The sequence below is a fragment of the Ciconia boyciana genome, chromosome 8 (assembly GCF_034638445.1).
Source record: "Ciconia boyciana chromosome 8, ASM3463844v1, whole genome shotgun sequence".
Lineage (NCBI taxonomy): Eukaryota > Metazoa > Chordata > Aves > Ciconiiformes > Ciconiidae > Ciconia > Ciconia boyciana.
Window position 1 is genome coordinate 57,581,365 of NC_132941.1, and position 16,127 is coordinate 57,597,491.

A 16,127-nucleotide genomic window follows, 5' to 3' on the forward strand; every position below is an offset into this window, starting at 1 on the left:
GTTTCGGCAAAACCGAGCTGGCACCTAACTACACACGGCAGAGCTGGGGGACCTCTCCTCCGCACCAAATGGCATGTTTCACCCCGGCCGTGATGAGCCTGAACCTTTTCCCACCCGAGCCGGGCAGATCTTCCTGTTCACTGCTGTAATGCGGTTGCAGCCGATACGGATGGTTCAGGGAAATGAAGATCTTTCTACATCTCCCTTTTCCATTTAGCACTGTAACTCCTAAGCCGTTGTGAGAACAGTGACCCACACGGAGCTACGAGCTGTCCAGGAGGGCACGTTCGGATACATCAACCCCCGGCCACTTCAAGCAGTGGCACCACTGGTGCTTCCCTGCCAGGGAGCTTCAAAGCCCGGCGGTGCGCACTGGGGCCGGAGAGGACTCGGCTTCTCTCATGAACAGCTCGGATTCAACAGCCAAGGGTTTTGATCCAAATCTTTTACCCCTAACTCTCACTTCTCTGCTTGCCTCGACTCTCCCTGCTCAGCTCTGCCCCACGCTGCGTACATCATTGCACCCTACTCCGCTGCAGTCGAGGCTGATGAGCAGAGATCGGCTTCTGCAGCAGAGCGATATTATCTGTCTCATTTGGGCTTAAATGGATTATATAGCGATGACAAGATCAGCTCTGCTTTTAGAACAGAGGGAGGTAATCTCACATGAAGGGTGTTCACCGGGAGAAGGATGCACGAATACATCTTAAAAAGTGAGAACCTGGGAGCTCTGCCTGTGTGCGGCAGTCTCCTCCCGAAGGGCTGGGGAGCCCACAGGTGACAGGTATCGGTGGCACTGCTGAGGACACGGCTGGGAGGTGCCGACCCAGCCAGCGAGCAAGTGTGCGCAGAGGGAACCTGCACGCTGTCCCCTGACATGAAGTGTGGCTTTTTAATCAAGTTTACAGATGGCTAAACTGCCACAAGAGACAGAGCTGAATAAATAGCCAATTATAAAAACCGTTATCACAGCTAACAGAGCAACAGTGTCAGGGATTTTGAGCCCCAAAGGGACGATTAGAGCACTAGGACATGAATGCAAGCCACCACAGCTTCACCACGCCTCAACAGAAACCTGCGTTTGACTACAGCCTATCTTCCAAAAAACCATCAAGACAAAGAGAACCCACAATGGTTGATAATATTTTACAGTGATGTTATATTAACCCAGGCGTGCTACTTATTTCTACAGGAAAGTTAAAAATCTGAGTAATTCAGGAGCCTTTTCTTTCCAACTAGCATTAGATCTGTAATTTCAAGTGTGACCAGCATCAGAAAACAAATTTGTCACACAAGCTGTAAGAAATGCCCACACTTTTGTTTACTCGTTCTCATAAACCTCAAGTCCTCTATCTCCCACATGAGCCCCCTCCCCCCCGAGAGTTAGCTGTGATATACCATTTATAGAGACATCATACGGCTCAGCCTCTTCATAATATCCCTCTGGGGATTCCATCTTGGGGACCGGAGGTTGTTTTGTTTCGGGAATCTGCAGAATAAATAAATAAAAGCAGCATGATTTAAGGTAAAAACAGATACTTGGAAACAACGGGGCATCCTTTTTATTAGCACTAAAGTGCATCCTAGTGGCTGAGACCTTTTAGATGTGTACACCAGGGTTTTCATGTAAACTGGTTGAGATGACAGGGAAGAAAGAGACTGCTGAGGGTTTCCGGTGTACAGTTAGCTCAAATATAAAGGAGTTCTTTGAAATTACTGTATAATTGTGCCATAAATATTATTTTCTTTAATTTTGCTGAAAGCCCTGGGAAGATCAACTCATGCATTTCCTCAAAAGCAGCAATTCCAACCCATTGGCCTTACCGTGACCTGGGACTTCTGCCTGCTGCACTGATCCCCCTAAGCTGCTCATCATAACTGGGGACGATCCTCTGCGCTACTGATTATCTTAACAGGGAACCAGAAGGGCAGGCATTTGGTGCAATCCTGGCTTTACACTGAAAAGCATAGCCTGAGCAATCGCGGGTCGTGTCTCCAAGTCTCTGACTGATAGCAAACCAACAGCTAAAAATCTCGGCTTTAAGAACTATATCAGGGATCTTTAATCGTGCTCTGAGCAAAAAATGAAGGAAATGGATAAACAACACTGATGGAAAATAAGCCTTTGAAAAGAGTCCAAGTGTTGGAAAATCCCTGTGGTGCCTGCCAAACCCCTCCCTAAACACAAGCAAGGGCTGGCAGGAAAAACAGTGCCTTGATCCTTTAGAAATATCAACACATGAGGGAAAAAAAAAAAGGGAAACTAAGAAACAACCTTTTTACTTTTCAAGTAATTCACATGGCTGTTGAACATGAGACAGCAGAGCCGGAGATCACAGTAGGGTAAGTGCACAGCTTACACTCTTCCCAAAACGTGTGGCATCCCATCTCCCATCATGACCCGACAGTAGCGTCCCCCCGTTCCCCAGTGAGGTGTCCTCTCTCCTCGCCCAGGTCGAGCCACCCCCGGTCACCTGACAGCAGTATGCTCTGGCTCACACCGCTTCAACTGGCTTCTGACCGAGACCTGTGCAAATCCTGGACAGGACGTTCAGTGTGTGCAGGGCTAAAGCCCCACTCTTCTCTGGAGGACAGGCAGAAGAGCAGGTCTCTCTCTGCAGAGAGAGCAATGTTGAAGATCATGGATCATGCACGGTCCTTCATCCCAGCCCATATGATTGCTCCAGGTGGCCTGGAGAAGAGGGGCCAGCTGGGCACCAGCACTGCGGAGCAGTCTAAGGCAGGATCAGTCCCTTTGCAGGTCATGCCAGCATCATCAAATGTAGGTTCAAAGCTGTCCATGCTGCCCTGGATATTTCCACCAACAGGTACTGCTGCCCAGAAGCAGAAAGGAAGCTTTGAAGGAAAAGATGTTCTGGCCAGCAACTGCCGTGAAGGGGGATGCCACTGAGCCTGTGGGACCTAGGTACCCTGACCACACCAGCCAAAATCACGCATCTCTGCTCCTCCATGGGCAAGCTGCACGCGGCTCTGCCAACCTCGCAAACTTCTCAAGTGTCTTGGCTGAAAACTCCTTCCTACATGGGTCTGCCAGATGCTGTGAGCAGACTCTGAGCTTGCTTTCCAGAGCCATGTAGCACACACTGCCGGAAAGCACTTGCCTCCAAACACTTAAAGGTTTAGGAATTTGTCCTAATGTGTTAAATTAAAGAAATAAAAACAAACCTAGCCACTCCAAAGCTTTACTTAATCCCTTCCCTGGCCAGGGAATGTGTCTGCAATTGTCATCTGTGGTGGCCTCCTGCATGTAGCCAGCTCACATTGTGCTACAACCATGAACAAATTGCCTACACAGAGAAACGTTGTGGGTTTATTTGACACCATCCCACAAGTGTCAGGGAAGGAGGTGGGGGGAAAGGGGCTGCTCTGTTTTGTTTCCTACGGACAATGGAAGCCAACAGGGACTAGGTGGGACTGCACCTCAGCTGCCCCAGAAGTTATTTTTTTCTCTTCTCTTTCCCTAAAGGCGTGGAGTTGTTTTGTAGAGACAAAAGAGCTTAAGTCAAAGAGTACATGCTGAGTTATCTAACCCCGGCTGGTCCTTGCAGAACATTTGCCTGTTGCATTATGGCACAACGGATCATGCAAATAAAAACATCCTGGGCATCCGCACCGCGTGACCTTCTCAGTGCACGGCTGCGGAAAGCAGCAGAGCTGCCAGGGCTACCACAGATGAAAGGTCACCGATGTCTGAGCCACAGCCCGTGGGACTCATTGTTTAAAGGTTGCTTTGGGACAAATCCAAGGAAATTAGTGGGATCCAGCTGGGCCGCCCCTGTTAGGTTGCCCATTGACTGCTGGTGTCAGTGAATACCAGGGACAATCTGCTGTGCAGAGCTTTATCATCAAATTTCTCCTAATGCCTCAAAAGGCAAGCGCAGAGCAACACCACAGGGTGCCTTAACATCACCAAACCACAGAAAATTCCACAGAGCTAAAATAGATATATTCTGAGGTCCTCTCCTAACCTCCCCATTCTGTGTAAGGAGCTGCGCTCTCTCCTCCACTGCCCAGGTGCTCATGGCTCCTGCCCGCGCCGGGAGCAGCACACACGGACAGGGAAGATTCATTTCCCCACAGCAGCAGTTCCCACACACTAACTGGGACCACATTAAAGCTCTCCCCAGCCCCGGTCCTTGAAGTAAGCTCAGATATCTTTGCTGCCAACAGCTCACTGGCACTCAGATGCTCACAGTGAGGAGGTACTTGATTGCTTCATCCTCAAGATGAAGCATCCTTCAGCAAGAGCTGAAGCTTGATTGCTTCAGCTTCTGGAGGTTAGCTCCAGTGGTAAGCAGGTGGGAGAAGGCAGTTTCCAGCACAGGCCTGGGAGAAGACGGATGGCTTAGCTTCTCAGACAACATCCAAGACTGTTCTTTTCTAATTCCCTCATTTAACTTCCTGATTGCCCTATGAGAAAGCTGGGCTGCACCAAGCACAAGCAGAGATGCCCTGGGGACACCCGGCTGCTGCTTCCCCGGTCATGCCTTCATTCCACTGCACCACCATCCCCTCCGGCTTTGAGAAACCCAAAGCCAAACAGCGATTTCTGCTCTGGTCACTGCTCCCAGGCGACTATCCCCTGCTGGCTGTGCGGGCAGATCCCCCCAGGCGGGAGCAGCTCCCAGCAGGCAACCACACTCCGTCCAAGTGCTTGCCAGCTGCATCCCGTCCTACTCCCTCGTTTTCCCAGCTCCTCCAGCTGAGCCACGCAGCGCCCTAGGCAGAAGTCCTGGGGCCTCACCCCGCATCCTCCTTCCGGGGAAAGGAGCAGATCCTCCTCTGTGGTTGATGGATGCACCACCCGTTCTCCTCCATGCCTCCCTCTCCTCCCCATGCGCACTCCCTGCTCTCCTTTCCTTTCACATCTCAAAATCCCAGCCACAGCGATTCCCATGTCGGATTAACTACTGAACAGCAACATCTGGGGTCTCGAGGATGACCTGTGTCTCTCGAGGACAACTGGGCTGGCTTGCTGGCACAGAGACAAAATCCCACTAAAAGCTGATGGTGTTGAACTGGACCCTGGCTAGATTTATAATCAGACCCTGACCAGATTTATAGCTGCCCTATGGAAAAATCTACAGCGCTGGCAACTCCTCCTCACAGACCTGCGGGCTGTACAACCAGCGTAACGGCCAGCACCTTTGCCCAATGCACAGACAGTACCAGGCGCTTCAGCTGTAAGCAAACCTGATCTTCTCTGCTAACGGTCAAACCGTGCAAGGCTCTGCCGGCGAGGGAGATCCTGGTGCTGCCCAGGAATCGCCCCACCACCTCGCAGCTGAAGGATTTCTGGCCTTTGTAAGTTCATGCCAGCAGCCCAGGCACAGCTGCTTTACAACTTGGAGATTTACAAAGCAACAGCTGAGAGCCAACCTCACCTTTGTTTCTTTGGAAAACCTCAGTTCTCTTCATTCTTTGAGCCTGGACTGCCATGTGATGGGCGTGGGTTTCCCTGGCAAGGAACACAGCCTGTTTTGCACAGTGCTCCTGCACACGCACAGGAAGCCCAAGGCTCCCACAGCTGCCTGCTCCCTCTGCGCACGAGCTTTGGGAACGACAGGGGTTTCTAGATGCCCAGCCGCCCTGGAGCACGGCCACCCTGCCTGGGCCACCAGCCACACACTGACCTGCAGTGTTCGTAAAGACCAAACGTACAGCTGGAAACCTGTACAACGGGGAGCCCCTAGTTAAGTAGTTTTAATTTTCTTTTTATTTTTTTTTAGTAAAGCTCACCAGGACTATTTGTCTCACTAAAATACACGGGCAGAGGTGTCTCTGTTTACTCGTGCTGCACAGTATGTAACAAAAGTGAAGCCTGCAGGGGTTCAGATCCCCAGGCTGAGGGCTGGGCAGTGAAAAGCAAAGGATTTGCAAAACATACCTTTGGAGGGGGGAGGTCCGGCAGGCTCTTCTGAGGAGGGGACGAATGCAGTCCTGAGTCTCCATTGGTCAAGGAGTTTCTCCGATCCAGCGCTGCAAGCCAGAAACACAATTATATCGATGACATGTGGCATTTCCCAGCAAAGCGCTTGCTGCCCGGGGTTGTGCAGGAACAGCAAGGTGCTATTTCGGTAGGAAGCAGAGTGGCAATTACAGGCAGCGCTGCAGGGCCACCATGTCATTTCAGGCCGTACCCAGGAATGTGGCACTAGGAGACCCAGCAAAAGAGCTGGCCTCTATTCTCTGGACATGTTTTGTCTTCTGGAGAGAAAACTGTGAAGCCCAGACCCACTGCTGAAACTTTAAAGGGTCTAGAGAAGCAGCATGGGCAGACACTACACAGTATCTGGAAATCCGTAGCACTTTAGTCCTTGCCAGCTCTGCTCCCTGCTGCTGCGAGCAGACAGATCGGTGACTGTCCCCACCTCTGCTGCCTTTCCAGAAACTGGAGCTGGTACCACCCTGCTCCCAGAGCGAACTGCAAAGGTTGCTGCCTAGCTGGGCTGCACAACGGTTTATCAAAGCCAGCCAAGAACAGTAATTTAATTGCTATTGAAGGAAGAGTTGCTCTTGAAGCAGCCCAGGCCAAACATGTGAAAGGGCATATGGCAGCAGAACTGCTCCAGGCGATCTGCGTCTGCCTCTGGAAAGTCAGATTTTCCAAGCAGCTGAATGCAAAGTGATTCAGTAGCTGGAGGGTACATCGAAGGCTCAGAAAACTTGTGTTCAGTCCCTCTTTCCCCACCACAGAACTCTTGGGTGGCCTCGAACAAGTGCCCAATCCCACGACCTCCGAGATAGCACAACGCAGCAATGCTCAGGAACAAGTGGGAGCAAGGCACCAAATGGCTGAAAAGTGAAGGACTTTGAAGGCATTATACTGTGCAGCGGGGAAGTCCCCTTTTACAGAGCGTCTCTTGCAAATACTTTGGGAGAAATGAGGCTAAGGTATTCAGATATGGCAAGTCCAGTAAATTAAAAGGGAATTGGGTCCAAAATCTGCAGGAAGCTGGTGCTCTAACTCCCTTAGTCACCTGCTGACGCTCCAGCCACGTTCCTCGGGCACACACAGAAACCACCAAGGCATCGCACAGTGCCCAGCAGCAGTTAGCACTGCGCTCACAAGACACGGGCAGGAACTTTGCTGCATATTTCTGGGCTTTAAAAATAGAAGCTGGAAACCACATTACTTTGTTCACGTCTGGGGCTCGGAAGCCACGATGACAGCTCTGCCCTGCCAGGCTGCAGCCAGCTCCTGGCCTGATGGCGCAGGAGCTCAAAACACATCTGTTGTGAGAAATTGCTCCCTGTGACACAGGTCTCCTGGTCATCAGCACTGGCTAACTTCAGTAAGTCAGGAGGACACAGAGACCCATGCATCAATAGACACCAACTCCAAGCAGCTATTTGCACCTCGCAAGTAGGGCTGCTGGATGTCTTGTAAGGTTCAGAGTAAAGCAGGTGAGCCTATGACACAGACTGATCATGGGGAGATCCACCTACCAAAACACCCCGTGGTTATACTGCCAGAGTCATGTCTACAGGCTGCTGCTGGAGGTTGGCCTTTTCTGTAAAGGACCAAGGAGATGGCGCTTTCAGGGCAGACACCTTCCACCAACAGCAGCTGCTGAGGCCATTACCGCTTTTGGAAACACCAGAAACATGTCTGAGATTTCCGAAAGCCCCAGTGGGCTACTACCCAAGAAGGGATTATCTCCACACTCAAAGTTGTCCACACAGGGAACTTTCTAGGGGCCTTTTAGCAGAGAGGAACGGACGGGCCAACTCACATCCTCCTGCGCCAGGCAGAACCTCCCATGCTCAGTTCCACAGAAGAGAAATCATTGCAGCAGCAAAAACCACTGCCAAACCCTTCACAAGTGGTGGCCATCTGTTCTCGACTCTCCGGCAAACCTAGCAATCATCCCGCTGAACCTCACTGTGCCAGGAAAATGCTGTTTGGTTTCTGTACCAGCAGTTCCTCCTCCTCCCACCAACCTTGGAGCACGGGATGGAGACCACAGCCTCAGTCCTCACCCTGCTGGAAACCTGCCCACCTCCATGGACACATGCCCAGGTACTCCAGCTGAGGAGCAGAGCAGGATGTGATGGAGCTTTGATTTTCAGGCTTTGTGCAGGAAGAACCACCCCTTTAACCTTCATCCTGACAAGACCCCTGGGAGATGTTAAAGGGTTTTCTGTTCTGAGGTTGCAGAGGGCAGCTATTGCTGTGCCCAGCATGTGGGGACAAGCACCTGACGCATGCTTTCTGTATGGGGAGTCCACACAGCATGTGCTGTGCATACCCCTTCCTTCTCCTGCTACACACATCAGCACCACTAATCACAGACTGTTTCCTTATTGGGGTGGGAGGGAAGCAGTATTTTTTCCTAGACAAGCATTAACACTTTGGAGGTGTCTTCTGATAAAGGTGTCTCTCTAAAACCTGGAATTTGGAGAGAATTTAGAAGAGGGGAGGAAGAAAAACCAGGCAAAAAGCCTACTAAAGTTCACATCTGGACAAACTGTTATTTATCTGTGCTCTCTGTTCTTTGCAAAAGCGAATCTCTCCTGGTATTTGGGCTAAGAGGACTGCAGCGTGCACCACCAGGAGCCCTACACTGCGCATCTCCCAGACTCCTGCACCTCGATCCCTCTGTGCTGACTTCCAGAAGGAGATGCCTTCAGCTCACTGAAGAGCCCCATGGACTTGCATGGTAGAGACTTGCTGTGTTTCTCAAGTAAATGAGATCAAGTAAATGATAGTGCCTTCATCACTCACTGCAGTGAATTCAATTACTGTGCCACAAAAGGCATCTCAAAAGCAGCCTACTGTTCGGCTTAAATCCTTACTGATGGAATGGGAAGCAGATACAGTGAGCAGTGAAATATGGTTTTTACAGAAATAGCATGCTTTAAGGTTTGGAGGGGGGACTTTTGGAGCTGATGTATTATCACTTCGGAAAGCATTTCACCCTGCACTGCTAGAGCATACTCGAGCACAGCTACAGTGATGAAGAAACCCTGCAGAGCATGAGAGGTCCCATTGCCCTCAGCCACAAAAGTGTGGTCACCACATCCCCCCAAAGGATTTCAGTGAAACACAGTGCACACAGCGGCAGTGGATAAAAGGGGTAAAGGGAGCTGCATAATCACTGGGGGATCCATATCACAGCCCCTAGCACCAGTGGGTACTAGGGCCCCCTCCACCTGCTAAATCTAAACCTGCAGGTCCCGCTTCTGACCAGGCAGGCACAGACCTCTCTGTGCAGTTACATAGGTAGGGTCAGGGCTGTACATCCAGCTGCAGCTATGGCTAAGATCCCATACATGTGTCTCACTGACTTCAACATTTCCAAATAACTCAGAAGTTTTACTTGGAATAGGGAGGTTGTTGAAAACAGAGAAGGAGAAGCGCCAGGTCCCACAGGGAGCGACTGAGTGGGTAGGCTTATGGCCTTGATAGGGAAAAGTCTGAAATAAAAGAACTAACTCTAAAAATAAATTGTCTGAGATTTGCCCCCATGTTTCAGAATGGTGGATCAGTGCAAGTCTTGTTTTATCCACCCAAATGAGAACTTATATAAAGAGATGTTTCTGTCGCTGCTCAGCTGCCTGGAGCTACCGGGAGACTGTGCAATCCTGTTATGGGGCATTCCAGCATCACCCAGAGGGCCCTGTCTGGAGATCACATTGGGGCTGCACATATAATCTGGGAGGGCATCCTGTCTTCAGGGGTATTTGAAGTTAACCTAAATTCAGCTGCAGGTAGTTTAAAAAACAAAACAAACAAACCAACCAACCCACCACAAAACAATAAAACCAAAACAAACAACTCTGGAAATGGAGCTATCCCAACTATGGCAGGACCAGCATGTCAACAGCAGGCTGCACTGATGCATCCTCTTGTCTCATCTATTTGGATGGGAAACTGTGGGGTACGGTCAGCCTCTGACTACGCGTGCATTAAGGAGATGTGTGTCAGTAATAATCTCGCTCTATGCAATTATCAAAAACAGCCTTTGTGATGAACTTCAAAGAGCAAGAACATTTTGAGAATTATGTTCTCTCCCGTGTTACAAATTCAAAATCTGGGAAATCTAAATTGGAAATGAATATTTTATCTAGGTTTAGTTTCTTGGCTTGTACACTGCAGAACTCTTGTGCTCCCCGGGAGATGAAGGTGCTCTGCCCGCACAGATGGCGAGGGTGCAGGCTGCGCCTGGGAACTCGCCTCGCAAGGTTGTGGCAACGCAGACCCTCTGGGCTAGTACAGAGCAACACACTAAAGACACATGCTTTCAAGGTCTCAAAGAGGTGAAGTGACGTGTTTCACGGCCAAAGGAAACATGAGGGCTTCCTTAAATATTTCAGGCACTGGAGCTGCAAGCCTTAGAAGGCAATATTTTTATCCCAAAATAATGCCCTCCAAAGTGCTACTTCCAGGAATAACCTCACAGTGTTGGCAAGGACCATGATTTCCAAAGGAATGTAATGAAAATGGCAGTCCTTCCACACCATCAACTGCCTCGTCCCTCAGAGCTGCCAGAGGGGCCTCCACTGGTCCCAGTAAACGCAAGGCTCTAACCACATGTGCCTTCATTGCCCCGTTAGATATGAGGCAACCATTAATCTTCAGCTCCCTACCTTTGTCTTGTTTCTCCTGGTCACCCTGCTGTTTATGGATGGTCACTTTGTTCATATAAATATATTCCTCATCGCCACCTGCAACCAAAGGGAAAAGTGAACTCTTTACCCATCCACTGCTTTCACGTTGCTAAGTTTTTCCACAAAGACAGATGTAAAAAGTGTCTCCGCTGAGTACATTTTGGGGAGAGCACATTGGTTGAGGCAATGTGCAGAAAAAACCCCAAGCAATAATAAAAAGCAGAAAAATTAAATGCTTTATAGTCAGGAAATTCCATAAGTTAAAATTTCTACTTAAACATTAACTTGGCCAAACAGTACATCCTGTGTATCTTACAAAGTGGATTAAATAAACTTAAGGTTTAATAAGGAAAACAGAAAATATCAGGAATCTTGGGAATCCTTTGCTTGTAGAGCTGGACACATAACTATAGTAATTTTACATAAACAATTAGAGGTCACTGCAAAAATAATCTCTGTTTCATTTTCTCCTTCTAATTTTCATGTCTCCCCTTCCCACCAGCCTCCAGGAAAATGTTTCCTCAAGACCCCACAGCAGTTCCCAGGAGAACCCACCGCCCCATCCTCGGTTTTCCTTGCCCATACCGCTGGACTTGGTGTAGACCCGCAGAAGGTCGGAGAGGAAGCTCTTCTTCACAACGGCAGTGCTGCTCAAGTTCTCCTTGTCCAGTATCCTCAGAAAATCTTCAAGTTCTGTGAGCAGCTGCTCGAGAGCTACGACAGCAACAGAGACAAAGTTGGCAAAGCAGTTGGGTGGCATTTCAAAAGAGGACATACATTAATTCTGAATTTTCCAAGATCCTCTGCATTTTTCTGCCCAGGAGTAATTCTTATTTAGTTTTCTAGCTTGAACCCTCCCTCTAGTTTTGAAAAGAAAGTGGGTCCCAAAACCAAAAAGGCTCCAACTTCCCTTAGTCTGTTCATACGCCAGTAAAATCCCATGTAAATATCTATTCTTCTTCCTATGGGACTTTTTGGTCAAGGGGGGGAAAGCCTGGAGGGATTTTGAGCATTAGAGATTACACAAAAGCAAGATCTTGACACTTGAATCTTGACTCCCAGCAAACATCATTCAAACCTCATCTAGATTTGGATCTACCAAAGACTCTGCTTTCTGGTTCCTCTTTCCAAGCCTCCTCCTTATCTCTCTATCTGTAATGATTTGAAAACGTTTATATGTGTCCCCCCAGAAAAGACAAAAAAAAAAAAGCACATACATAATTCATAATCCAGTAACTTCTCAAGCCGTCTTGCTTGGGTAGTGACCACAGAGATCATTGTACCACGTGGAACTGAAGACCCAAGACGAAGCAGCATCTCAGAGACCCTCAGGAAAACCTGCCGTACCAAAGACATCCCTGCATACCCGCAACAAGCAGCTCGGACGCACCGCTCCCCAGCACTGACGGCTCAGCCAGGCTAATAGGTTTGTTTTCCTTCTGAGGAGGTGCTACTCAGCTCTGCCACCGACAAATCACTTCTCTGACAGGGCTTACGCTGAAGCAACAGGCGTTTAACTGCTTGCTTTTGTTCATGCTGAAGTTTATTGTGGGCTAATTAGCAGCAGTGGCAGGAGCCCGTTCCAGGGAGGAAATAACAGAGTATTATGTGGAGAGAGGAAGCGCCGCACAAGAATGACGGTGTGTGGGAAAAGCACGGAAAACCCAGCCGGGGCTGTTCCTCCCCTTTGGAGGCTCCCCCGCTACCCCACTCCATCGCTCGCCCATGCTAAGGGGCTGCGGGGGAGATGGGCAGCAAAGCTTGGGTTTGCCACCACCAGGCTGCAAACCAGGCTGTGACTCCTCAGCACACAACCAAGGAACGTGACATGGGGATAATTTAACTAGGGCAATGCTCCATTCCCTCTGCTTACAGCATTTCCATGCTGTGTGTTCCCATGGTACCCCTGTGAGTCACAGTACACACCAATGAACTAGAAAAGTGTTAATATTTTGGTTTCATAGGGCAAAACATCTGAAGCATATCTAGTTTAAGTGCTACCACCTCCAAGGTCACAAAGAACATTTTTGTAAGACCAGGAGAGAGCCGTCACCTTCTTACTCCCCCATCTTTAGCCACCGGGCAACCCTTCCTCAGGTGAATACACATTAGAATATTGATAAATAAAGCATAAATGACACTGTAAAGGTTTATGTTGCTAACCATTAATTGAAAAACATGCTACTGCTCTCAAACTGTATTAATCTTCACTAGCGTGACTGTAAAACAGTCTAATGACTCCAGATCAATCAATAATGGCTCCAGAGGAGACTACCAACTGGTAGTTCTTCACACTTCATTTTATACCCTCTACACCCAACTAATTCTCTTCTCATCTGATTTCGGGCCAGTAGGGAATGGAAAATGCCTGTATCATCCTGTGTTAACGTGAATGTTTTTGCTAGCTGCTGTTTTGCCCAGCTATAAGCCACTGCAATCCAGAGAAAGCAAGAATCACTTTAAGAAACAACAGCATTTTTCACAAACTGTAAGGAAACAGGTAGTATTTGGGTGACAACAATATTAGATGTCATTGATATCACTAAACAATGAACTGTGAGCATTTGGTGCCAAACACACTCATAACCAGCTTCTCTCAAGCTTCAAGGACTCTGCTTCTAAGTTTAAGGAAACTCCACTGGCATAAATCGCAGCCTTGCTACACTCACTCATCTGCTTCGGTGGGCCACTTCAGAAAACTTAAATTGAGGTCAGTTCCTTCTGGTCAGGCCTAAATACATGTTCCTTTTAGTTTGTCCTAGTGGACAGGACATTTATGTGTCGGGGATGGTATCAGAAGAAACACAGCACAAAAAATACCTAATTTGAAGCTTCAGAAGTGGGTCAGCTCCCAACAGCTGCCCGCATGGAAGTCACGATACCACATTTGCAGGGAAGGGGGTATAATTCCCATTCCCTCCTCCACCCCCACGACTGCAGAAAATGACTTTATTCTTCTCCCAGGCATCCACAGCTAGTAAACACACAGGGCCAAGCTCTTATGAATAGCGCAGCCCATACAGTAAGTTACATTTTCCAGCCCACCAAAGCTGAATTCAGGCTTCTAGTGACTCAAAGCAAGTCATTTAGGACGTGATCCTGGGGCCACAGAGGTCAGTGGAAAGACTCTGTCAGACTTCAATGGGTTCAGACTTCAGGGACTCAAGAGAGATTCATTTTGCTCTTCTTCAGCAAGAAGCAGCTCATAAACCATCTGCTTCTGTGCAAGTATCTCTTTGATCTCAGCTGGACATTCCCAGTCCAAACCTGATACCTGCAAAAATAAAACTGCCACTAAAATGAATGGGACCATTCATTCTCTCATATCAGAAGGAGAACAAGCTAACACTTATCGGAGTGATGAACGTGAGAAGTAAGAAGAATTAATACAATGGGGGTCTGCAAGATCCTCTGTGCAAGCAAGAATCACAGCAGGTCCCAGCAGGTGAATAGGACTATAAACAGTTGAGAGGCCACGTACGTCAAACCATCTCAGGATTCTGAATGCTGGAAACCACTGCTTGATCTCAGCTAAAGACCTGTCATGCTGTGGTGATGATGCATTGAACATGCTCATGGCAAAACCAAGTTGGTGGTTATCCAAAGCAGCCTGAAACAAATGGCTCTCCCTCCAAGCTGCATTGTTTTGCTCTCCTTATCTTAGCAGTTTAGAAATGAGAGCACATAAAGAGATGATTCCTATAGCTAGGCTTGCTCTGCAGGGCAACAGTTAGAGGTGCAAGGAGCTCATTTGCAAAATCAAATGGCTGTGAGCAGCAGGATGAGAGATCAGAAGTAGACAGAAGCCTGAGTCACAAGGCAGCGCAATTCTCAGAGATGCTTTTGAGAAACCTCCTTCCACAGCTACATTACTCTTCTCAGCTCTTGTAGCACTTCTTCCTGAACCCCCAATTACAATGTGACTCAGGTAATCTTTCTGGCACCACCTCAAGTAAATACTTCCATAGCACTTACAAAAATTCAGCCTATTTCATGGAAAACAGGAGAATACCTCTAAGATTAAGATTGGCCCAGAAGAATTAAAAGACTTAGCCAAGGTCACTGTGAATACCTCTACTTAATCCAGTCCTCCCAAGCCCCAGGATATGACCTACTTCATCTCCTTACAAAGCATGGCCACACATACGGGGTACCATTAAATAGCACAGCACAGCTCAGATCATGCTGTTCTTCTCCATGGCCACAGGTATCACGCACTGGATAAAACCATAAGGGTTTTGCAACATGTGATGGAGAGTGGTGTAGGATCATCATAGTCAATAGAAGACTTGGCTGATTTGCATCTGCAATGAGTGGATGATCATCACGGAAAGGACTGAACTTTAAAGTGTCTAGAAATATCACATCTTTACTGATGTAATAAGGACTTACAGGTGGTTACAACCAGAACTACCAGCTCCTCTTGCATGCACTTAAGTGGAGGATGAGAGATGTTCTCCCTCCTTTTACTCCAAGACAATGCAACCCATTTTACAGAAACTCCCAGGCAGCCCTCTGACCAGAGCAGACTCTCTCTGGTTGAAGGTTGCAACTTTGGTTGCAGCAATAAGCAAAGCATTGCTTGAAACACGACTGATCTGTTTCAACAGCAATTCAGTGGCAGTAGGACAGCACTGAAAAGGGCTTCTTTTGGCAGGAATCTATGGCCTTTCTTTGCAGACAGAAAGTCTCTTGCATTGCAGCAGTGTCTATCCTAGTTCATGTGAAGCTAGAGCCAAAAATGCAGCAGCTTGCAAAGCCCCCATTGAGGAAGCACATTCCTTGCAAAAGAGCTGCCAATTTTGCCTGACACCGAGGTCACTGAAAGGTAAATGACCATTAAACTAGATTATAAAAGCCATTCCTACCAATAACCACTGATCTTTGTCATTTTTCTACAATAACAACCTATGTCTACATCTAATTACTTCATGTCTTGGCCTTATGAGGAAATGGAAAGACAGGCTCAGAATGAACTTTCATTCAAGTGTTTTAGTAACCACTGGGCAGGATTATATTAGACCATTTAATCTAAATTCAATTATTTATTTTATCAAGGTAGAGGGGCCCCAGCCACCGGACAAAGAACTGTAATAAGATACATACTAAAAGACAAACTCTTTCCTCTACTGAGATGAGAGGTGAAAGATAAGGAGTATCATTTGCTAACAGGAAACTAAGGCATAGAGAGATTAAGTGATTTGTCCAAGGATACGGGCATATTCTCCAGCAGATCAGGAATACAACCCAGTTTTCCTGTGTCCCAGCCTGGAGCTCTCGCTCCCAAACTACCCTTCCTTGGATCCTGAAGCGCTGGGAGATTTCCCACCCTCCTGCCAAAAGCAGGAGCCAGGTTTGGTACTTTTGGCTTTACCCCTGCTACAAGGGGCCGGGCTAAGCTGCTAGCAAACAGCCCAGATTCAGACACCCGGTAAATACCTGCAGCATGCGGCATGCCCAGCTTTTTGCTTCAAAAGCCTCGGAAAGTCCAG

The 16,127-nt window shown here is 48.2% G+C and overlaps 1 protein-coding gene across 5 annotated transcripts in view; it reads right to left on the reverse strand.

Annotated features, from left to right (window-relative positions):
* AFAP1L2 (actin filament associated protein 1 like 2) overlaps nucleotides 1-16,127 on the reverse strand; it is a 73,165-nt gene that overhangs the window by 17,516 nt on the left and 39,522 nt on the right. For all 5 annotated transcript variants that reach the window (XM_072871254.1, XM_072871255.1, XM_072871253.1 and 2 more), the window contains exons 2-5: nucleotides 11,221-11,349; nucleotides 10,615-10,692; nucleotides 5,909-6,000; nucleotides 1,399-1,489 (exon numbers count right to left, since the gene is read on the reverse strand). In XM_072871254.1, the coding sequence (XP_072727355.1) occupies nucleotides 1,399-1,489; nucleotides 5,909-6,000; nucleotides 10,615-10,692; nucleotides 11,221-11,349 (390 nt within the window). The remainder of the gene's footprint in view (nucleotides 1-1,398; nucleotides 1,490-5,908; nucleotides 6,001-10,614; nucleotides 10,693-11,220; nucleotides 11,350-16,127) is intronic.